General features: G+C 33.7%; 1 protein-coding gene across 1 annotated transcript in view; it reads left to right on the top strand.

Moving 5' to 3' along the window:
- PSMD14 (proteasome 26S subunit, non-ATPase 14) overlaps positions 1-24,264 on the top strand; it is a 48,522-nt gene extending 24,258 nt beyond the window's left edge. Inside the window, exons 6-12 of the mRNA XM_042784169.1 lie at positions 768-838; positions 1,805-1,955; positions 14,346-14,453; positions 17,784-17,858; positions 20,174-20,299; positions 21,590-21,652; positions 23,842-24,264. Of these exons, the coding sequence (XP_042640103.1) occupies positions 768-838; positions 1,805-1,955; positions 14,346-14,453; positions 17,784-17,858; positions 20,174-20,299; positions 21,590-21,652; positions 23,842-23,940 (693 nt within the window). The 3' untranslated portion in view covers positions 23,941-24,264. The remainder of the gene's footprint in view (positions 1-767; positions 839-1,804; positions 1,956-14,345; positions 14,454-17,783; positions 17,859-20,173; positions 20,300-21,589; positions 21,653-23,841) is intronic.
- The last annotated feature ends 1,028 nt before the right edge of the window (positions 24,265-25,292 follow it).

The following is a 25,292-nucleotide window of genomic DNA, read 5'->3' on the forward strand; positions in this document are numbered from 1 at the left end:
AGAACTCATATACTATGAGCCAGGGGAAGGACTTGAAATGTAAAGGTTTTGATTAGAAGTGTATCATGCCCTTGATTGTGATGGTGCTATAGATGTACTTCAAAGTTGCTCTCTGACAGATCTTAGTGGCATGTCTCTTAAATGATATTTTTGTGATATGAAAAAAATTACATATTTTCATTTTGAGTGAGAATATTCATCTCACGAAGAGATATTTTGAAGAGATGATGAGCCAATGGATATAAGTGGAATTTATGATGCCCTTTTTGTGTAACTTCAATGAAGTACTGTTCTTAAAAGAAGCAGAGATCCCTTTAACTCAGGGCTGCATATCAATGAAATTTTGGAATTCTTTTGTCTTGAGTTTATACTATGCATGTGCATAATATAAGTAAAATTGCAAAAAGCTGGTATGTGGTATTTATCTTGAATAAAACCTGTAGAGCTGAACTTGTGAGAAACAGGCCAGAGTTTGCAGATGAAAAAAAGGAGGAAAAGATGAATTCCTATGCCTGTTTAGTAATAGTAGAGGTAACTTAGTGATTCAAAATCTTCTTTCAGCATTTTAAAAATCACATTGAAATACATCTATCACAATTGTATTTTACATTTAAGGGTGTTGTAGTGATGATTCAAAAGTAGTTGGGTTGTCCTTTTAAACGTGCTTATGAATGGTATTTAAATCTTTATTTGTAGAAAGTAACAAGTTAAAAGATAATATTGCTTTATGTACAACTACTATGATTTTTGTCGGCCTTCTACATCAGGGTGTCAGTGTGGAGGCAGTTGATCCTGTATTTCAAGCAAAAATGTTGGATATGCTGAAACAGACGGGAAGGTAAGTCGCCCTAAAGAGGGCTGACACTAACAACTACTCCCTACATGTTGTTTAGAAGAAACTGCTGGCTTTCCACAAAACTAGTGATATAGGGGCTATTAATAATGTTTAAAAAGAAATAATTGGCTCAGAAATCAGGTGAGTAGTATAACATGTAATTCAGTTCACCTCATGCATTTCAATTTTCAGGAGATTGTCACTCATGTTAAACCTACAGCTTTGATTATTGCACAGAGGGATTAGAATGCTGCTCAATTTAGTATAGGGAGTTACTAGACAGTACCTACTTGAGAGATTTTTTAAAAAATCTTTAAAAATTTTTTAAGATTAAAAATTTAAAGTTACAGCTTATTTATGAGCAGTTTTAATGTAAAGAACAGGAAATAATTTTGTAAAAGATCCTAGTCTTCAAACAAATTTTTATTTCACTCCTATCTCTCAACAGTTGTCGTCTCCTTGTTCAAATTCTTTTACTGTGGGAAAAACTTCAAAATTAATGTTAGCAAAAGGCTCAGCAGCTGAACAGAACAGTGCAAATTGCTTTTTGACCGAGTTCCTAGTTCTACTGCTGGTTTAATTGATATTTAATCCTTTCCCACCGTTGGTTCCCGTTGTCCATGTCTGAAATGGACTTTCTGCCGTGAAAATTCAACCCTCGATGCCAAGGAGTTAAAGAGTAGATATTTACTCAAGTGCTGAAAGGGTAAAAACTGGTTCAGGGAAGGTGTGGTAACAGGGTGAAAAACTGAAAGCATGATCTACCACTGCTAATGTGCATCTCTTAATGATAGCCCTCTTTTGTCACATTTATTCATGGCCATGTTTTCACCATACTATGGTGAGTAATTTAAGTATTTCTAATGGTATTTTTCCAAGCTTATCCTAATTTATGCCCTGATATATTACTATTTCTTCTTGTGTTACGTGTTTTTATTTTTAAGAATATCAATGTCCTCTTTGTTTCAGACCTGAGATGGTAGTTGGTTGGTATCATAGTCACCCTGGCTTTGGCTGTTGGTTGTCTGGTGTAGATATCAATACTCAGCAGAGCTTTGAAGCCTTATCAGAAAGAGCTGTTGCTGTGGTGGTGGATCCTATTCAGAGTGTAAAAGGAAAGGTATAGTAGGCTTGCCTTTTTTTTTTTTTTTTTTTTTTTAAGGTACTTTAGTAAGACTTAATATAGAAGCACTGTAAATATGTGTAAATTGAATTTTTTTTTAAGCCCATTCTTCATTAAAAAAAAATAAATTGCTCATTGTAAATGAAAATATGATTTTTAGTTTATTCTGCATCTTACATCAGTAGTCCTTAAACACGTTGGAAGTCTTTGATATTGTCAGTACACGTAACCAATCATAATACTACCTTAATATTTTGCTATTTAGGTGTCACTCAACATGTTTGCAACTAATAATCCAAGTACACATTGTTTCAGATATTACATTTTAGCCATAAAATCTAAGATCAATTACTAACAGATTGGAATAGGTTCAGCCCCTTAACATGGGTCCTAAGACGGCATTGATTTATAGGCATTGCATATGATGGCTTTTAGTATCATTTCTATTCATAATGTTTTGGGCAATAAAACTTTACAGAATACTTGGTATCAAGCATTTGAGTTTGAGAAGTGTGCAGATAAATGATTAAGTATGTTAAATGATTATGAAAAGAGATTAACTTGCAAAGCATATTGGGTTATAGTTGTCCTTTGTTGAAATCTCTTTTGTTCTTGTTTAGTTCTCTTTTTATTTCTTTCTAGCCCCATATGCCATTTTCCTATTTCCTGCCTCATGACAGCAGGGAGCAGCTCTATTATCACCTTCACAGAGCTGTCTGCAAATGTGAGAGGCAATTCGATTTTGCTCAACCACAGGGAGAGTGGATTAGAAAAACTACAGAACGTACAGAAATTGGCTAGGTGGTTTACTGCTTTAAAATACTGCTGAGGTGTTTTGTTTGAGCATGCACTCCCATTGTATTGTAGAATAATTATTGAGATGCGTCATGGTATATATGGATGATATTAATGTAAATTTATAAATATTTAAAAAGTAAGTGTTTTTCTGTAAAGCTGTAGTATCATATTTCCTGTGAGACTGATCATATTAAAGCTACCAAACAATTCCACTAAGGGTTCCCTTAATTTCATAATATAATATTATGAAGCTATGGTTGCATTTTCAGTTGTTAGGGATTTTTTTTTAAATTCTGATTTTTATAGTGAATTTGTTTATGTAACAGGCAATTGAAAAATTAATAGCTTGTTTGTTTGGAAGCTGGTAGACATCTGAATCAATATTGCTCCCTTTTATATTTCATAAAAAATATAAGAAAATTTAGGTGGGGGTTTTGGGTGGGTGGGTGGGGGGAGATGCAGTAGAATATTTAATTACTCCTGATTTATTTTTTCTTGAACTTTTTCCTTTTGCTTTTGCTTATTTTCCCACTCCAGTAGAAATGTTGAAATAAGATTCTTTCTATTTTGTCAAAATATATAATTTTCGGGACTAGAATAGTAATTAATTTAGACCTCACTAGCTATTAAATCCATTAAGGAGAAAAGCCTCCCAGTAAGTCACACTGCTGTTATACCACACTTGCTCACTAAGTACCTTTTTTTTTTTTTTTAATAATTTTTTGTCACTGTTGTTTGACACATCTCATCTTTGAGGGTCTTTGTTATCTTCAAGCAAATAATCTTTGGCATATTTATTTTGAATATGAATAAATTTTTGTCCATCTAAACATTTCTCAATTACATCTCTTCTTATGGCATTGCTGCCAGTACTTGAGATCACTGGAAGTCTTGTAATGTTTGTTTATCATACATGTCTAGCTGCTACAGTCAGATTAAATTACATTCTCAGGTTTCACATTAAAAAAAAAAGTTTACATCTGTCATGTTTCTGGCAAGTGCATCCTTAAAAGCTTAGAAATAGAAATAATCCCCCAAATTCTGAATACCACTTCTAATTAATTTATTGATTTTGGGGATGAGATTGGGCTATGGAATGTTTATGACTTTTGTGAGTCTGGTTGGCAAGATCACTTGAATTAAAATGTATTTTGATTTTAGATTAACCGAGAGAACAACAGATATATTAGAGCTCGGGGGATTTCTTAGGTCACGTTTGACTGCTTCACATGCATGGCTGCTCTAGTATGGAGTCCTGTGCCTCTTTGTATATTGGACAACTCAAGCTAAGACTATTTCAGGGAAGGATCTGCTTTTTCTCAGTGCCAGCAAAAGAACTGCTTGCAGAGTTAATTTTACTGGTCTAGTAGCCACTATACTGGTGGGCTTTTGCTTGTGTATGTAGCAATGTGAGTCCAAGATCATTACTCATTATACCTTTTACTAGCATAACTGTCTGGCAAAAAATCATAGTGAACATGTGGCATAGAAGATTTTAATATGGTGTGTTTTGACTGAGATTAAATGTATTTAAAAACAAAGTCCAAAATAACACATTAGCTAATTTTAAACCTGCCTCAGGGCAGGTCCATGCCCATATAAATTGCTATGGCTTATAGTCAGTGAAGCAGTCATGGTTGTGCCAGTGAAGAATAACCAGGGCAGAGGTTATTTTCATGTGTCAGGAAGTTGAAATGAATTCTGATGAGGAGCCTCAGGTTCACCTTGGCTAGCTAAAGCATTAAAAAGCAGTTTGCCCTGTCACTGATAGAAAGTGAAAACTTGTTAACTTCTTTGTTAGCTGTTCTCGTCTGGATACACGTGTTCCAAACACCTAGTAGGACAGGGGTGTATGATTGCAATTTCAAGACAAGAATACATATGATTCTCATCAGTTTAAAAAAAAAAAAAAAAAAAAGTCATTTTATGACTTAAAGCCAATGAGCAAAAATAAAAAATCGTATAAAATCCTTATATAAAAATAAAACCCTCATATAGATCTGTGGATTAAATGCCAACTGCTTTAATTGACCATTTTAGGATTGGGATATTATTACATAAATATAGTAGGACACATGAAGGACAAGTAATTCTAAATACTGACCTTATTACTTTACATACAGAGTCTTGCACACGCAATAGGCTTTTTCATGACTGTATACCATATATTGCAATTCTTAGGCTAGTAATGTTCTAGCTGACTGTAAAATAAACTCACAACAGATCGGTGAATTTTAACTGAAGGTCAATGTTACCAGCACCCAGGAAGGAAAGGCTTTGTTTTGACTTTTTAAAAATTGATTTCTATGAATGAAGTCAAAGTAAACATGCTGAAATATGGCAAGGGGGGCAACCTGGCTAGCTGTTGCTTCATCTTGTAATTACTAATAAACCTTTCTTTTACCCCCTCCAGTTTTCCAGTCTGTGCAATGGAAGCTGTAATACATATTTAGAATATTCCACAGAAGCAGTAATTTCATTAAAGATCTGGAATAAAGCTAAATATTGACATTTCATATTTATTTCCAACATACATTTTGAAATGTCTGTACAGAGAACTATATACCTTTGCCAAATGTTAAAAATAAATTTTTTTTGGACCTTAACTTAGCAGCTGTTCCTCACCTCTTAAGGAAAATATAACTACACTAAGCCCACTGTAACATATTATCTTTAACTCCACAAGCATTAGATTAACTGTGTTGCACTCATGTATGTTAAAGTAAGAAAAAAAGTGTTGTTTTTTTTTTTTTTTTTAACTGTTTTAAACTTTAAATCTTTATTGTAAAAAAGTCACCATTTAAAATGTTTTGGGTTTTTTGAGGCAATTCACTGGTTTCCCTTGATTAATAATTGCTGGTATAAGGATAGGTAAAATGTCCAAAATTGCCAGAAGTCCATTTTGTACATCTGAGAAGTTTGTTGGCACTTGTGTTTAGCAGGACATATAGCAAAACCTCTTTTCATACAGCAAAATCTCATGTTTGTTGTACTGTAATTTTTCCTAGCAAGGCCCTGTCAGAAGTATTCGTAGGAAGATCTGTCGGCTTATGGCAAAAATCTTTTTTTTTAAATTGTTTGCTGAGGAGAAAACTTGTCTTTTTGATAACTTTTTATAAATTCTCCTTTACATGTTAATCATCTCCTGACAGATGAAAACAAATATGCTATACATCTTAATCTTGTGTTTAAACCACATTCTGCCACTCTCAAAAGATATTTGCCATGCTATTTTCTCCTTATCTTAATCTCATTAAGAGGGTAAAAGGAGAAAAAAATGTGTACGTTTGGGTAGCCAGGTAAATCAAAATAATTCCAGTTGTAAATTTCCTCAGGATATCATCTAGTCCAACTTTGTACAGAGCACAGTGTCAACATTGAGTTCAGACCAGCTTGCTTAAGGTTTTGTCTGCTTGAGTCTTCGAGATGCAACAACCTCATGGGAATACCTGTTCAATTACTTTATTATTCTTGCAGTGATTTTTTTCCCTTGTGTACAGTCAGCAGCTCCTCATTTCAGTTTATTACTACTGTCTTCTGCCACATACATCATTGAAGAACCCTGTTCTATGGTCAGAGTAACCTCTTCTGGAATTGGAAAATTTGGTACTTCAGCGAGTAGCTAGAATATGGGCTGTAGTCTAAAACCATTTTGTTCATGCAGTTTCTTCTCAGTGGAAGTCGTAGATTGCTTTTTTTTTGTTCAATTTATGAGATCTTTAGAATTTTATTCTTAAAGGAGTAACAAATGTGATGAACTCTATCATTTGTTCTTTTACTCATTTTTAAAGTGTGAAAAAATTTATTCTTATCATGCTCCTAGAAATCCCAAAGAGGGACAGTTATATGATATGGGTTTTTTATTTGTTTTGTTTTGGGTTTTTTGTTTGTTTGTTTTTTAAATATATTATTTGTCTTAAAATACCTATTATCTGGAGAGAGAGAGAGAGAGAGAGAGAGAAAGGTGCTGGTTTTATCCTCCTTGTACAAATGAAGAGCTGAGGAGAAGAGAGCTTAGCTGAGTTGCTGCTGGAGATCCATAGCAAAGTTGTGTCTCTCCAAAGCCAAGGTCATCTTGAGCAAGGTGAAGGTCTCAAAGTCCTTTTGAGCTGTTAACAAAGAAAAATGATATATTTAAATAATCGCATTTCTTTTTAGAATGATAAAGCATTCTGTGCTTATTGTAAGTGTGGTGAGTGACTCAAATACTGTGCTTTGAAATTTTGTAGTATTCAAGCATGGTTTTAATTCTTATTGTGCTAATGAGATTTTGTCCATTTTGAAAAATGGTATAGAATAAAATGCCACTGTGAAACCAACAGATCATATGGTTGAACAGAGCTTTGATTTTCATTTGCTTTATGACCTGTTCTGGTGACCTCTTCCGTTAAACACTCCTCTTCCTCTTTTTTTGCCTATTGGTACTTCTAAATCTGAACAACAACCCTTATGTAATTAGTTGTGTATACAAGTAATATGGTTTTGTTAATACCTTACTTCAGTTTTTAACTCTTCAGAGTAATAGATGGTCATTTTGTTGAGTACTGACCTTAACGTTAGCAGTTTACAAATAGTTTTGATCTCTTCTGCTACTTCTATGTTCCAGTTTAGATTGAATTTTCTATTCACTATCTCAGCTTGGTGACTTATGTGCAGAAAGGCACCTAAACACCTCTTCTGAGACAGTTTTTGTGTTAAAAATCCTCCCAATTTACCAAGTCAAATAAGTACGTGAATGTTTTTAAAATTTGGTAATTACTTGGTAATCTAAAAGAGTGAAACCAAAAGCAGACAGATTTAACAATTACTGTTCTGAATTTTGGAATTATCATCTAGCCTCAAGAATATTCTTCAGCTGAACATAAGTCTTATACTAGTTTTCAGAAAGATTGCGTGTTTTCAGACCTCCACTCTTTCGTCAGAGTGCTATTTTTGCTTTGAACCTGTCCTTTTCCCTTGTTTGTTCGAATTAACCACAGGATTGGAAGAGAATGTGACTGTTTTTAAAGAAGGCAGAAAAAAGCAGTCCTTCAAATGAGACGTGTGGGGACACTAGTGTAATGCCTTAAATCTGAAATTTAAAATAGCCCGTTAAAGTTCTCACAAACTTAATTCTTAAGAAGATTGGACCCTACCTAATAAGATTTTCTTTATATACACAACTCTCCTGCCTCACTTCATGCACTTGTCTTAGTAACCTTTACCTTAATAAATTTTCCCTATGCAGAAGTGTATTCAATATTCATTAGGGTACAGCTTGGAAGTATTACTTAAAAACAACTAAACAAAGCAATAAATTGACTGTATTGTCACTGCTGCTTTGAAGAGGTGTCTATTTATTATGAACTATTATGCAGATAATATTTTACAAGAAAATATATTTTAAAGCATGTGATACCTACAATTTTGTCAGAATCTTTTTTACCTGGAACAATTTTCATTATTGGATCTGGACTTGTTAACACTTCTCTATTTTAAAGGGAAAAATTCTAAAATAGAGAAGAAAACTTTACAATGTATAATTTTGGTTGAAATTTCAAGGGTACATTTCCGTATATTTTGTACAGCGTCTAATACATTTAGATGCTCTTACAGTTCTGTGGTATTTCTTAACATTGACTGAACAGAGCATTTGGTGCAGTAACGTGCATATCAGTGACAGAAGCATCGTAATTTGTTCTAGGCGAGAACCAAGTTTTGATAGGAGCTTGATTTGGAGAATAAATAAGTAGATATGTTTGTGCTGGGTTTGTGCTCTTTTTCCTGAAGAATTGCATTTGTAAGAGATGAATTACATCTGCACTACAGCATAGGCCACTCAGTGGTTTTGGTTCAGAATGTGCTTTTCTAAACCTAAGCATAAACTAGAAAGTATTAAACTGTTTTACTGCCAGCATACCGCTGTCTTGTTACAGTTTTGTTTGAAAGTCAGCACTTTTTATAGTAGTTGCACATATTCAGAATAACATCTTTTGCATATTTTACTTCCTGATGTTTTTAATGGGATGCCAAAACTATTAATACCGATGCGGCTGTTCTAAAATTTGTTATGCAACATCCTTTGGACTTGCTGTGATTTAATTAAGTAATGTATGTTTACCTACTAAACCATTTACATAGGTTACTTCAGTTCATGCCCTTCTTTAAAACAAAAAAAGTTCCAAGAAGACTTTTTGTTGAAGAGTATTAAATGTTTAATTTCCTTTTGCCGTGGTGGATGTAGAATAGTCCATTTATCTTCATTAAAGCATATAGCTTTAAAACTTGTGTCTTTGCTACTTGGGAGTTATGGATGCGTGCCCTCACTTGTCAAGATAAATGTATTATACTGTAGTTCTCTCCCCTCCCAGTATGGATATTGAAGTTGTAGTGTGGATCTGACCACAAGTAAGCAATTCTCTAAGGATAGTCAGGGAAAATGCACGTACTCCTAGGAATATATTTTCCAGAGCTAAAATTGACATTTTATAAATAATTTCCATGTTGCAAACTTCAAACTCACAATCACAGCAATTCAGTGATATGCATTTGGCATGAGTCAGTTTCAGTTCTTAGTGCTTTTCATTGGAAATGGCATAAAAAGTAAGATTACTTTGAATTTTTTATGTTGTGGGCTTACAGGGGACAGAAGATGTTCTTCACTTGTAGTTGTCTAACAGTGCATGGCAGCATAAATAACGAAATGGTCATAAACCCAAGCTGCACTTCTCAGGTCACATGTTCCATTTCATTTTTAAAGAATCTAGATACAAACTAAGCAGTTGATAACAGGTCAGTTGCAGGTGATAAGAGAGATTTTAGATGGGACATTACTTCTTTTTCCACACCTGGCATAACCACATTATATCCTTTGCAGAGTTGTCTTTAAGCACTGGTATGTTTGTTCATAAGCATATGGCATAAACAATAGATTGCTATTTGAATTCCAAGGACACAATACTTTTTTAAAGACAGTCACCATATGTCATATATTCTTCAGTGGGAAAAAATATCGATTTTTTTTTTTTTTTTAAACAAAAAAAGGTGACTTATTTCTAACTGAAGTTTACCATTAAAATATAGTGGGTCTTGCAAAATGGGACTGTTGCAATATTTTTTGTAGATTTGACATTGGAGGGATTATGAATCAAGTGTGTAAAGGTACTCCTGAAATTCTCTTAAATTCCTTTTTGGTAAAAAACACCCCACAAAGTTATGAAGGCTCTTAGAGAATTGGTGATATATATATATATATATGTATCTATGTATCTCATTCACACTCTGAGGAAGGTAAAATAAGCCTGGCTACTAAGCATCCTAAATTTTAATCAAACCATTATTTTTATTAACTATGCACTATAAAAGGCCATATTTTTATCTAGTTGCAATTTGAGGAGTCCAGTGCTTGTCTTAGATTGTGAATAACTATGAGTCATATCAATTATAGCTATTATCAAATTTATTAAGTACACTGAAGTTAATTGTAAATTTCATTTCTAAAAATGTTATGCGGGTTCTACTATGGGTTGTTGACCCTGGGGAAAAGCTTAAAAAATTCAGCATAGTTATTGTTTTTTAGATTATTATGCTTTTTGAAGCTAAGACAGATGTACAAAAAGATGCAGTTTTTATTTTGTATTGGCAGCTTCCAAATATTTAGTATCTATTTCCAAGAGCTGCAATTAGTAAAGCATCCATGGTACTGAAATCCACACATCCCACAAGCTAATTATATTTGCAAGGTCAGATTGAATACATATTTTCAGAAAAATAAAGGGTTATATAAATGTGTCTTCTACTTGGCTGTTATATCACAGTTTGTTGATCTGGAGTATAATGTGTACAATTCACAAATTTGTCTGATAACAGAAAGTGGTGTGTGATTGTGTTTATTTTACTAACCAGTATATTCACAGCAATCACTTCCAAATATCTCTCCAGTAAAGATGTGTTAATTACAAAACAGACAAGGTCTTCTATTATATTAAAGCTACTAACAAGAAGACAGCAGGAATCACACATGTAAATAGCATCATCAACCCCTATTTTAGTCCTCTGTTTTGATCTGTGAGTTGCGCATAGACCAAAGGTGCTATTAAAGACTCAGTATATGAAATAGGCAGCATTATATGAACAAAATTTATTCAACAAGAAAACAGACCTTTAACATGAATTTAACAAGCCTGAGAAATTATAAACTCTCATATGCTGCAGATTCATGCAGTGATAATAAACAAAAAAGGAAAGTAAGAGGTTTCCTTAAGCTAGCCAAACTGCTAATGGTTTTGTTATAAGCTGTCTGCTGTTGAAATGACCTCTGAAAAGTCTGAAGACACTTATACTAGGAAAAATTAAATGGTCAGAGTGGTGAAAGAGTTACACTGTGGAAGTGCATTTAAAAAAAAAAAATTCTACCTTCATATTGCTGGGAAATATCCCAATGGCATAGACTTTTGTTTAACTTTGTTAATTCTTTACAGAAAGGGAATTTAGCATGAAGCTTGGAAACTGTTTTTTACTAAAACAGTGCATGCTGCATTAGATAATTGAAGTATAATGAAAGCTTAAAATTTTTGGATGAGAAATACTGACCTCTTACAACAAAAATTTAAATAACTGAGTGGGTTTTTGTGCTGCTTTAATTAATTCTTAGAGGTTCTTTGTTAAAAATAGTGTGTCTAAAGTTTCCATTGTAGAATATGGGGTGACCATGTTGCTGTCATCTGATTGCATCATGCTGTAATTCAAAATAGACAAACATAGAGGAGACTTCAGCTTGTACACACCTCCAAGTGGTCACCGGGGCTTTTTTCTTGAATCTTACTGTGGCATAATTAACACCTACTTCACCCGTTGCTCATTAGTACACTGGACATTAATGAGTCAATTTGTTTTGATATAATCCTCTAAAGAAGGGACTGTTTTGTGCTCACTGTGAAAAAAGCAATTATTTCATAGAAATTAATATGTAGGATTTATTGTTGTATTTATGTTTTTATTGCGTATTAGGTCTAAATTTAGCCTCCAGGTTGTTGAGCATGTTAGTTGCTTTAAGATGGTTGCTATAGTGATAGCAGCAAATTCCTTTAATCTTCGTGTAGTTAAAGTATTTAGTTACCATTGGTCGTCACAGTGCAACTGAGACAAGAAATATAATTCACATGCATACTTTTTGTACCGTGCTGTAGAAATTGCCGTTTTATCCCTTTCTAAAGCTAATATTTGTGACTTTAATATTTCACACCAATTCCTGGTAGATTGATATTTGTTCTACTTGGGAAATACTTGCATTTCATTCCTTCAGGAGGACAGTTAGAGCAGGCAGTGCTTTCCCACACAGGTAGTACCTGAAACATAACGAAAACTTCTGGTCAGAATTAAGATGCTAGAGTAATATTCATTATCACTCAGAAATATTACTTTACATGACTCAAGTCCCAAAACAAATCCATGCTGGCCAATGCCATTCATTCTTGGATAAGCTTTATACTGTCTAGTGAAGTTCTCAGTTAAACTCAAATCTAGAAGTGTGGCTGTTAGTAAGTTATAAAGCAGCTCCTTGTGATTACAATATACTGCCAGATTCATGTTTCTTGCTCCTCATGGTAAATTTTTACTTGCTTGGGCTTTTTTTCCCCTTATCTACCAAGTCTCTGGAGAACATGTGTTGTGGAATTTTTTTCCTTTGCCTGACTTTTTAATTTATACTGCCTGTTTGTTATGGTTGGGCATTTCCAGGTGTTCATAAATTAGAGCATCTGGTTAAAATGAACAGAGATATATACAAAAGCTTGTCACAAGTGTTTTGAGATAGAGAAAAATCTGATAGTGATAAAAAAGGAAAAAATGCAATTATTTTGTATGTTACCACAAAGAATGTATGGGTATATAGAAACTGTGTCAGATCTTTTTGAGAATTAATTTTTTAAAAATACAGTTCCATTTTGTAGCATTAGTATCAGATAGCATGCTTCTGCTGCATATTAAACCTGAATTGTGTTTTAGTTTTAGTATTGTTAATAAAAAATTGTCACTGTTAATTCACTTCAATTGGGTCACAACCTAATGTTTTTAATAAAGAAGATTTTTTTCTGTATGTTTTTTGCATGCAATTTTAAGACGTGGCAGTCAGCTGAGAGTCCAGGCAATAGCCATTAGTGGCACTTAGTCACCCAACACGACTAAAATTGCTGGGTCTCAAAAGTAAATACAACAGGTGATAAGTTATTAGGCTTTTTCAGTTTATACTTTGATTTTTTTAATTTTTTTTTTTGTTATAAATACTTGCCAATTCTTTTCATTTCCACATGAATGACTCCTAATAAATTGCATGTGTATTTAGTTATGAATATTTGTGTAAATGAAGAGGAAAATGCTAGAACATTGTGGGAGACTAGATGTTGCTTTCTCTGCAGACTTTCAGTGACAGGGATCAATTTCTTGTTTGTTCAACATAAAAGGTTTGGTTTGGGTCTAATTCCTCAAAATACTAAAGCAGCCATGTAAGTGCATCTGTTGTTGTCCAACTCATAGTATGGAGAGGAAAAGAATAAAAATGATTGGAAAGAAGTTGTTAAAAGGAGATTTGAATTATTTGGCTTAATGAACTAGATTAACTCTTCAAACATATGCAGACAAGATGCCTGCAGTATATGCCTGGTACTACTTCTGTGGACGTACAAGGCTGTACGTGCATTGGTCCACTTAAAAGACTGGGGCCTAAACAAGAAATCTTATTTTGCAATTACGAATCCGTAATTTCGAGTACCCAGTAAGGGTGGGTTTGAGTGTATTGTTGGTATGTTCTCAGTTCTGTCTCACCTCACGCAGGTGTTGGATAGGGGTGTGGGTTTTATTGTATGGGGCCATGAAGTCCTATTTCCAAAGATTTTCACAGACAAATTCAGCACAGGACAGATTGAAAATCAGTAATGGTTTTACTTTACTTTATTTCCATTGAAATAGCACTGAATACTACCTACCATGTACCTTTAAATCATAAATGACCTTGGTTTTCTTTTACTCTATTTTTCACTCCTGAGCATGACACTGACAAGGACTTTTTAATCTATCAGACAGTTTATAGACCCTTTTGTAGTCACAAGAAGCAAAAAGCATCTGACTAGAAGGGAATACATGGGGCAAGTTCCTTGCTGGCTATAATTTTGTTGTCATTTCAAGTATTGTGGTAGTATAATTGATGTGACAGGACTGGGCTTTAGACTCAGTCCCTTAGCTTGTGCTCACTTTCAGTTTTAGTCTCTCTCTGTCATTCATTGTGATTGGATAAGATTTAGGTGACAAACATATGCATACCTTTGAAGCTTAGAGTAAGCGTACATAAAAATTCAATGTTATATGATGATATCATTTATATAGAACTTACAGCTCCATGGAAAAGGTAATAATTGGTGTCACCTTACAATACAAGGTAGTGTAGTGTGCTGATAGCATAGCCAGCAGGAGGCTCTTTTTTATTAATATTATAATTAAATGATTTTCTGGATAAAGGCCAAAAACAGATGAGAGTTGATTGTGCCTGTCCACTGTTGCTTGGCACTATTAGTTGCATTTTCTAAAAAGAATTGACTTGACATCTTGTTTTTACAGGTTGTTATTGATGCCTTCAGATTGATCAATGCTAATATGATGGTCTTGGGACATGAACCAAGACAAACAACTTCAAATCTGGGTCACTTAAACAAGCCATCCATCCAGGTAAAGCCAGTGTTGATAGTCCGGTAAACTGCAAGATTTATTCAGCATTTTTGGGGAAAGGTAGCTAAGCTATGAACTGTTTATTGTTCTCTCTATAGCATTTCTCTGCATGTATTTATAATTTATGCGATTCATTAGTGGAGCTATATATGTGAAGGGTTTAAAACTGAGCCCTAAATTAGCTACTGAAGTGTAAATTCATGTGTAAGTATGTACTGGAAAGGTGAAAGTACAGATTTATGGAAATATCAACTTTTAAAAGTGACAATTGATGTAATATGATGCAAGATAGGTACTGTTTTCAGTACTGCAATTTAAAAACTATTGCTAATTAACATCTCAGCTTTCCTAAAGATAAATTATTCTGAAGCAAATAATGAAAAAAGTTCCCTCTTCATTAATAATCCTGTCTTTCTACTGTATTCTTATATAGGTTCTTGTTTAATCTAGATTTAACCTTGTATTGTGTCTGAAATAATTAATCTCTGATTTTTATATAATGCAGTAATTTGCTGAAAAAATTGTGGAGTAGGAAATTCAGTGGATAAATAGGATGCTTGATTAGCTTGAACTATACAGTTTCTTTTGAGTATGTTGTCTTATGTTTCTTTGCAAGCATTTGTGAAACTTAGATATTCAGAGTTTGATTTCTGAAGTTGACTTTCACTAGGAAGACAAAAATGTTGGTCTTCAACAAAGTAAACCTTTGTTTTGAGAAATAGCTTCTGTCCTGAAACAAGTATCCTGTGGAGTTGATGCTTTTATCTGTATCATTCTTCTGCCTCAATGTTTCCTTTTTTCTCTCCAGAAAACTTTTTTCCCTTACTATACCTTCTAAAAATCAGGTGTACTTGCAACCATAAAACCTATTTCCTGATCTTTTGATGTGTTACTTGAAGAATAAAAGTAACATTTGCAAGATAAACATCCAAGAAAAAGTCCGTACACTAGTCAAGGTATAACTGAAACAAGGGCCAAACTTCTGCTGTAATGGAGCCGTCCTTTGGGAGTTACTAGATCACCATGCACCTATTTTTCTTTTTATTACTAATGCATTGAAACCCTTTATTTCTAAAAACACTAGCCAGAAAAATCAGACAATTAAAGAGTCTGCCTCAGGAGGTTGTTGTGTTTTACTTTTGATTTTTGAGTTGGTAAAAACTGTAAACAATAATGAGAATGAAATAATTATCATACTCTTGATTGGATATAGGCAAGCCCATGCTTGCATGTTTCGGGGCTTTTCTAACTGGGCTTTTCTGGACTGTGTGTAATGACCTCCCTTGTAAAACCCCTGTAGTATTGTTCAACTTCATTATTTTAAGATTGCTGTCCCTACAGCATGGCATATTTTGGCCATGGGAGTTTTGAGTTTCTGTTGTTAGAGTGGGTATTTTTTGTTTGTGTTGTGTTTTTGCAAGTTGGCAGTGAGCTGTTGCAAATGTCACTGTTAAGCTAAAAATCGTGGTTTAAAATGATACTCTGTTCTTAAAACTTCAAGGGCTCTTGCAGTATTGTTTCACTTTTATTCTAAGTTTGTGAATAAAATTCTGGCCCAGTTGAGGTCCGTGGCAAACTTAATATTGATTTCAGCTGGGCTACAAGCAGGGATTTTATGACATACCTTAAAATCTCAGGAGTAAGAATGGTATGTGGCTTGGCTTCATTCCCTTTTTGTGGTTTTTATTGTGTTCCCTTATCAATAGCTGGTTTTACTTGCTCTTCATACATCTGATTTGTAAGACTTGTTGGAATGATGGTTTCCATTTGAAACAAAGCACATGAAGAACAAGCTTTGCTTTGAAGTGGTTTATGGGTTTTATTTTAACCTGTTGTAGTGGCTAGACTACAACTACTGTAGGTTTGGAGTGGAACAGTTGTTTACCTTTTACATTGGTTCATTCTTTAAAGGAGTGGTTTTGGAAGGGGAGAGGAAAGAGAGAGAGGATAGTGGGGGAAGGCAAAAAGATATTAGTCAGTTTTTAGGAGCTTTAGAAAACTCCCTCAGTATCTACAACTCAGTTTAAACACAAACTGCAAAACGTCATATGCAGTCATTTTGAATGAGATAAGAAAATGGCAGTGGAAACTACTTATTGCTAATAGTTTCAATCATTAATTACTTTATGGATGATAGAACATTTATTTTACAATTTTAATTATAAATGGCACAAGTGATGGTTATCTGTAACGGTTCTCATAAATGTAACTGTTCAAGTAGTTTTGTATTTTTGTATATGCGCATGCAAAAGAAATCTGTTTAAATTGTATGTATGAGAATATTTTCAGCTTTCATACAGATAATTTTAGAATGCTGAAATATTAAGTTGCATAAGATGTAAATACACATTCATTCTGTATAGCACTAAGGAATATATTTAAACATAAATAGATGGAATGATTGGAACATGAGAAATATTTACCACTATTTCTGTATGATTTATCATCTCTCATTTCTAAGTGTATACTTCATACGTAAAATTTTATTTGAAAAATAGAGTATTTAACTTGTGATGAGGATTTTAGAATTTTAATCCCCCTGCACCCCCCAAGCATTAATCCAACTCACCCTTAAATCATAAATGTCAAAAAGAAGTTATGTAATGCACATGAGCAAAAGAGAAGATACATGTCAAAATGACATCTATATATTGATATATGTATCATTATGTCAGATAATCAAGTAAATGAAAAGATCGTGACATACAGATTTAAGGACAAATTTGAAAAGGGCATAATTATAATGAGGGGCTTTTTTCCATTTAAAGTTTAAAAAGAAAATTAGCTTTACTATCCAAGGTTCATTTGATGCACAGTCTAACTGATACCTGATGTGTTTACTCACTGCTTCAGCTACTCTCTTTGTATTGTACCTTGAAGAATGAACTTGGAAGTGTTGGCAGTGGTTGTAAATAAATAGATAGCCAACACTCTCTTGTTTGTAACAGAAAGAACCTTACATTTTAATAGAAGTGATAACTGAATTTATTGAGAGAGGAAGGATTTGAGAGAAATATGTTTGTGCATATGGATCGGTCAAATGTTTGCAGGCAGTCACCACTTTTTCTTATGATAGTTTTTACTGTGTGAAAAAAATCCATGGTTTAGAAACAGAAAATGTAACTGTCAGTTAACGAACCCTGAAAGAGAAATAGGAACAGGTATATTTACTTGATGCTTACTTGCAGTCTCTGCGTATTTGTTTCTTTGTAGATTTTCTTTTATTTGAGTGATGTTTGAAGATGGCTGTATTTAAATTAACTCTTCCCCTCTCATACTTACTCATTTCAGTGGTGGGTAATTAAGCAGACTTTTCCCTGAATTTTACAGGCACTAATTCATGGACTAAACAGACATTACTATTCCATCACCATCAACTACAGGAAGAATGAACTAGAACAGAAGGTATTGTTTTAGCGTTTATTCAGAGGACAAAGAACATTATACAAACTATTTAAGATTTGTGGCAATGTTCTAATTTCAACTGCTGATACTTTCAGTAGGTGTTTTAACTCTCCTGGAGTAGATGGCTTCCCTTTCAGAAAGCACTTAGGTGTGTAGTCATGATGATGAAACAAACCTTCCAAAACTGCATTCTAATATTCATATAAATAGTTTGACAGCATTTTTGTCCACATGTTTTATGGGAAGTCCTTATGCTGTTCTCTGCACTTAACAGATTTGTGCAAAGTTTCAGGTTTTCAGTGATGAAGCTAAAAGACATACTAGCTGCCTTAGGTTTTTGTAGGCTGGAATTCCTGAAGCTAGAAGACCACATTTTCCAAGATGGACTTGTATAACCAAGGAATCTCTGATTTTTATTGGCTATAATCGCTTTGACAGAAGGTGCTTCCAGTTGGTATAAATGGAGCTGCCCAAGACTTCACTGAATATCAGGAAGTAGTGACGTCCTGCATTTACAGAAAAAATATTGTTCAGTTACTGACAACAAATATTGTCAGTTACTTTTGTGTCATACTTCTTCAGTTACAAGTAAAATCTAGTTTGACAATCTCACCTAGGAAAACAAACAGAAAAAAGAAAAAAACTTACTTACCTACAGCAGTTAATTCTGGAAAAAATAGATTCTGTCCTCAGTTATGCCAATGTATGTTCATGCCTTTTGAAGGTTATAAATTGATATCAGAGTTGGAGTTTATGATGAAATGGTCAGAATAGTTTTCTCACTTAATTCTGACTTTTAGAGGGGCAGAAGTAATACATTTTTTAAAAATTGAATAATGGAAGAATATGCATGCGAATCAGGGAGTTTAAAAGAATTTGTGAAATGCATAACCGTTTTTAGGACAGTAGCAGACTTTCAAGACTTCACTGTTACTGAAAAGAGCAACTGATTCAACAAAACCAGCTCTCTTGGGAAATGTCTATGAAGCTTCCAGAGGTTATTGTTCCCATTCAAATACAACAGTGTGGCCAATCCAGTCTCTTCTGGAGTTCCAAGTGTGTATTTTCTTTAATGGCTTTACATATGTAAATTATTACCTTTGCAAGAAGTAGAATAATCTTGACTGAGTTATGGGAACTTTAATCTGTGAGGCAGCAACTATCTCCACACATCTTTTATAGGACAGGGTCATACATATCTCAAACCCCTCTCGTGGAGGTGGTGGGTGATCTGCTACCTTCATCTGTAGTAAGAAGAGAACATACTTCATGTATTAGATGAGGAGTCCATTACACTAAACCATAATTTTAAAATCCAGGTAACCTAGCTAAACTGTCCATATGCAGTTTGCTTACAATTCTTTCTGTCAGCAACTAAGGTCTTGCTAATGCAAATTAAGACACAAAACTTTCCACTCGGTTCATATGTTCCAAAGCCAAGTTTCTTTGGAAGCTGTACATAGGACAAAACAGGCACTTTTGTTCAGGTGATAGTAATTACAGGGTTTATAGATTCTCAGAGATGTAGTAAATATTTGCAAATTGAAGGCAAGCTGAAAGTGTTTGCTGAAAGGGTCTTCCCTACAGTCCTCAAGTGTGCAGAAGATCCACAAAATACACTTTATTTTTCCATTAAAATCAAGAAATTGCCTTTGTAGCTATTCCTTCACTCTTTCAAGAACACCAAGTAAAATACTTAAGGTATTTCTAATAGTCCCTGTGTTTATCACCATCAAAACTCTGCAGCGCTTTATCGTGTTGTTTTTAGGGCTGTTTACTTCATATGAGGACAAACACAAGTCATGCTTTGGTCACTTCATCACAACTGTGGCAGCTGCTTGCATACAGTTCAGGATAACCAATGAAGCCTAAATAACTGCTTCATACATTTAATCTAAACATTAAAATATCTTTTGACTTTGTCAGAGTCCAGAAGCTTCAACCATTCCGTATTTGGCAGCTAAAATATTCACCTGTCTGTTGGTTCTCCTACAGTGCAGTTGTGCATTCTCGCCCTACAGCAAAAATGAAAAATTACAGAAGACAAACCTAAGTATTCTTTTCAAAGGAAGTGTGGTCCTGCTTCCATGCCTTATTTTCTTAATTAGGGTTCAAGAAGTTTGACCTTTAAAAACTGATGCAAAATCTGTCATCTGCTCTAGCATAGTTGATATTATATTTCCTGTATTTAAACATTGTAAGACCAACAATTTTAAAATTACTTGCTATTATGAATTAGTTTTCTGTCAAAGAGATTTTCATAGTATTATGAATGTATTTTACAATTAATTTTCTAAAAAGGTTTTGTTTTGCAGATGTTGCTAAATTTGCATAAGAAGAGTTGGATGGAAGGTTTGACACTTCAGGACTACAGTGAACATTGCAAACTCAATGAAACAGTAGTGAAGGAGATGTTAGAATTAGCTAAGAATTATAACAAGGTATTCATATCTCATAACAACAGTACAACTGTAGCTGTGTTTAGGAAATGAAGAAATGTATTATTTAATTTCAGAAGTTGGTTATCACAAGCTTTACTCAGAATGACTTCTAAAGGACTAGACTAAAAGAACAAAACAATTGTTGCAGGAACTCTTTTGGACCTTGGTTATTTGATTTGTATAATCTGTTTTCAGCAGAGAGTTTCTTGGGATTTAGTTAAATAAGGCTCAAGTGTGGCTTTAATGGCGTTGTGGAGACTGTGTTTCTTATTAATCAGCTATGTATCATTTTCATGTGAAGTTGTCTATTAGCTCTTCCGACCTTGCACCTGACTTTTTGCTGTAAACTAGCAAAGTGTTTAATTACATGTTTTCCTTCCAAATGTGAGTAATCACATCAATTTTGTATTTTTACTGAGTGAAGAGAATATAAGATTCCTGTGGATCAGAATAAGCAATGGATGGTATTCTTTATTCCTTTTAGTCAAAGACTACTTGACCAGTATAGCAGAGTAAAGGTTATTTATCTGTATCATTCCAGTAGATAGATACTAAGTATTGAGAACACATTCTAGAGTTTAATTCAGTGTTCTTTTTAGGTAAGGAAATTATTATTGGTGTTGCAAGAAAGTGGAATCACAGTTTTGTACTGTTTTAATACTGGCGCTTACACTTAGAAATATTTTTTATAAATACTAGATCTTAACAAGCACGCTATGAGGAGTAAGCATGTCAGTCATTCTTGATGAGTGCTATTTTTTTAACTTCTAAAGTTCTTAAAAACAAAATTTAGTATTACATTTATTTGTTAAGTTAGTGGATTTACTTTATAAAGACACTCTGTTTGAAGGCAACAGAACATTATAAAAATGTATTAAAATAAGTGACTTTAAACAGTATAAAAATTTGAGATCAAACCTCTAGTAGTTGAAACAATGTACGTAACGTTATTTTTGGTTCTGCTTTACTAGTTTAACTATCTTCAACTATCGTTAAATATTGATACCACTCGTTTAAGATTTTTGCTTAAAGACAGTTTTGTGAATGTCTGACAATAAAACCATTCATGAGTATTTGCCTTGATCTTTTGCACTAACACTCAGTAATTAAAACCACGTCTGCTGAAAAGCTGAAGTACCTTTCCTTTTGACTTTCTGAAATGTGTTGCTGTTTGATTTTTTTTTCTTTTTTTTTTTTTTGAGAAAAAGAATTATATTTTGAGAATCTTGTGGCTTGAGGAAAAAGTAAATGAAATCTGAAACACTGACCTTTTCTCTGTTTCTTTCACAGGCTGTTGAAGAAGAAGATAAGATGACACCTGAACAGCTGGCAATAAAAAATGTTGGCAAGCAGGTGAGGTGTGATGAATTAAAGTAAGGTGGAATGATACGCTTCGTTCATTCTAAATATTAATTTTTTTACATGTGCATAGGTGACTTTAGAGCGCTGATAATATCTTGTATGTAGAACTAAATAATGAATTTCTTTTTGTTGAAGATTGTTGTGTAAGGAACAAGGGGTTTGACTACAGGTAATCAGTAGAATATCTGCAAGTTATGTTCTATATGTGTCTATACTACATGCTAAGAAGCAGTGTTGAGATTTGCTAATTTTTCTTTCTGCTTTTTCTTTTTTCTTTTAACTTCTTTCCAAGAAAGAGGCATAAAGATATCCAAGTCTCTGTCAGAGAGGTCAAAACTGTGGAGATTCTTAAAAAGTAGTAATTATTGGAAAAAGTGGGAGTGTTGTTTATACACTATCATGGCTAAAGAGCCACCTCACCCCTATCCTCAATTAATGAACACATTGTCAGTGCTCCAATACACATGTATGCAAGTAAGCTGTGTTGCTTTGTATTGCTGTTGAAGGAAGGCAGTTTCGGACCACAGCTGAAACTGAAAACACCCACTCCATTCTATCCCTTTGCCATGTCAGGATGTAGTGTCCTTAAGAGGACAGAAAACTATTTCTACATTTGATTTCAACATGAAGGTTGAAAAAATGTGCTTTGGTGAAGGAGAGGAGAGCAAAGCAAGTTTGTAAGAGGTTGTGTTCAAATTCAAGCAGGGCGATGGAAACAAGAAATAGCTTTAAAAATATCCAGTGTGTCCTTAAAGAACCAGTATTTACTGTATTGCTGGTAGCAGTAGAAGAATTTAAAGGATTCTGGATTGCTCTTAAGTGTCAGCTTCTAGCAGCTATGTCATAACACATCTGCACTATTGTTCAGTCACTCGTGTATTTCTGTAGCATTCAGAACAATGGAGTTTATGCACACCTACACATACATAAATATAGGTAAAAAATAAAACATGTAAGAAGGGTTGTATTTTAAGGGTTATGATATCTCAAACAGAACTTGAGATTTACTAGTTGTTTAAATCACTATGCATATGGAAAAAAAAAAAAACACTATTTTGATATAGATCTTGAAAAAAAATCTTTTTCCTGATAAAATTGTTTTCTTTAAATTATAAAATGGTTTAGTTAATTAATTTCCATGTGGGTTTTTTATGCAACTTACATAAAAACATTTGTAAACAAACAGCTGCTTACAATAGGGATATTATGCTATTAGGTCACATAATTTGCTGGAAACAGGAAGACTATTGAAGAACTGTATGATCTCTGAGGTATTTTAGGACACCTTACACATATTTTTCTAGTATGCTTTAACGTAAACTTAGATGGCTTCATTAGATTTTGACAATAGTTCTTTTTTGAAGAAGTTAAAATTCTCACACAATTGTCTTCCATATTTTAATTGCTTTACACACAAGAATGCTACAATAATACTACAATAAAGTTTAGAGATGTTTTTTAAATATGCATGATAATTTTGCAGTATTTGGAGATAATTAGTTAATCTTAATTTTGAAACTGAAGAAGTGCATGAGTGTGGTTTTCAACCAGAAATAATCTTATTGTTCTTTGCAGATGCCCACAAATGCCCACATCAATTGAGTAATAGTGTGTGTGGATGTGTATTTTCAGAACGCTGTTCAAGCTTAACGTGCAATTTTTCAGACCATTCGAACATAGCATTGTTCATTTTAAATTTTTTTTATGGGTTTAAATACGGTAATTTTCTTGCAGTCAACACAACTATTCAAAAACTATGTTAGATCATGCTTTTGAGTCTTTACAGGATTAGAACACACCTTTGTACAAAGAGCTGAAAACAAATTGCAATGTAACAGAACTAAGATTAAAATATTGGCCTTAGTGAGATGTATAGTAAATTCTACATACTGTGTGTTGTCCCTAAAACTCACAGCTGTCATGGTTACTCTTCATATGCTGGATAGAAATTTACTTCCTAAACCTATCCTCAACTTCTCTGAGTGATAGTATGGACTAATGAAATCTTATCAATGGAAATTCAGTCATTTGCTAGGTCTGGTCTTGTTAGAATGGAAAATTTAGGAGCATTGCTGGCCTGTGTTCCTTAACTCACAGTTATCTTAAATAGACCTGAAGTAAAATAAATCCTTCAGAGATGTGTTCCAGTCGTTACTCTCATGGCATCCTTTGTATTTCAGGACCCCAAACGTCATTTAGAAGAACACGTGGATGTGCTGATGACCTCAAACATTGTCCAGTGTTTAGCTGCTATGTTGGATACAGTTGTATTTAAATAACCATTTCACTGTTTGTGATGCTTTGTGTATATTTGTTTATTGTTTCTAATACTCACAAAACAGAGACTGTTGAGGCTATATTTGATTAAACAGAGATATCTGACTTCATTTGCAGTGTAAGTGCAGCACTGTAACACCTTTCAGTCTCTAATTGTGCAGTTGCTTCTGTTTCTTTATGTCAAGGTCTTTACAGGTTCCAAAGCATTCAAGAACACAACGTGGGAAAAAATGTATTACGTTTTCATTTAATATTTGGGGAAAAAAATCAGTAGTACATATATATTTTGATTGTTGCAACATAATAAAAATACATTTACAAACCTGTCTTAAGTTCTGGAACGCCTTTTTTGAGAAAGGACGGCAGGAATTAACAGTGTAGGAAAAGTGTTGGTAAAGGTTTATTTCTACCCACTGTAAAATTACTGAGATATTAATTGGTAGGACAGCAAAAATTCTCTAATGAAATCTGGCTCCCATTGATTACCAGATACTGTCATTGAGATTAAAAAAAAAAAAAAAAAAAAATAGTAGTAGACCTGAATTCTGAGGATATACAAAAAACAAAATGCTGAAAATTCTCCTGCTGGCTCCCTTACCATATTATTCAACCCTAATATCCACAGAAGACAACTGACCTTAAGAAAATTAATTCAGTTATGCTGATAACTGAATCACACAACTCTCACAAGCAGTGTCATAAATAGCAGTATTCTGAGAATAAACATTAAAGTGATAGAAGCTGTTTTAGGTTATATGAACCCTCCCTCCTGCAAAAGCAAATGTACACGAGATGTCCATATATATAAATACAGAGAAAGAGTCCCAACTGCAATATGACATTTAAAACCGTTTCCACTGAGTAGAGGGAAATGCTCGCGGGAAGGCAGGTGCGTTGGCTGCTTGGTTCTAGGCAGGCAAACCCAAATATCTGGGTTTGGGAAGTGACTTCGGGTTTTGGGCAGGGGGCTGGTTGGGTTTTTTTGTTTGTTTGTTTTGTAAGTGTTGGATGGTATTTAGGCTGATTTGATTCTTTTGTCTGGGCAGAAGTGTTCTCTTTCTGTGTCACAATATTTTGTTTACTGGTTTGTTGTTTTTTTGTTTTTTTTTTTAAATGGCAACAATTGTGGCAGGCAAATATTTTAAAACTAGATACATCTTTCTGTGTTGAAGATGATTATTTTTAAAAAAATTTGACTTCTTTCTTGCAAAGTAAAGAAATAGCCCATAAAAATGGTCTTATTTTCTACTTTGTGCCCAGTAATTTTCTATTTACTTACTCATTACTATTCCAAGGTTTTTCTTTTGTTTGGAATTTCTTATTTAGGCCTTCTAATTTACTATTTCAGAATAAC

Source organism: Tyto alba, unplaced genomic scaffold (genome assembly GCF_018691265.1).
Source record: "Tyto alba isolate M040663 unplaced genomic scaffold, T.alba_DEE_v4.0 Super-Scaffold_7, whole genome shotgun sequence".
In the NCBI taxonomy this organism is placed as follows: Eukaryota; Metazoa; Chordata; class Aves; order Strigiformes; family Tytonidae; genus Tyto; species Tyto alba.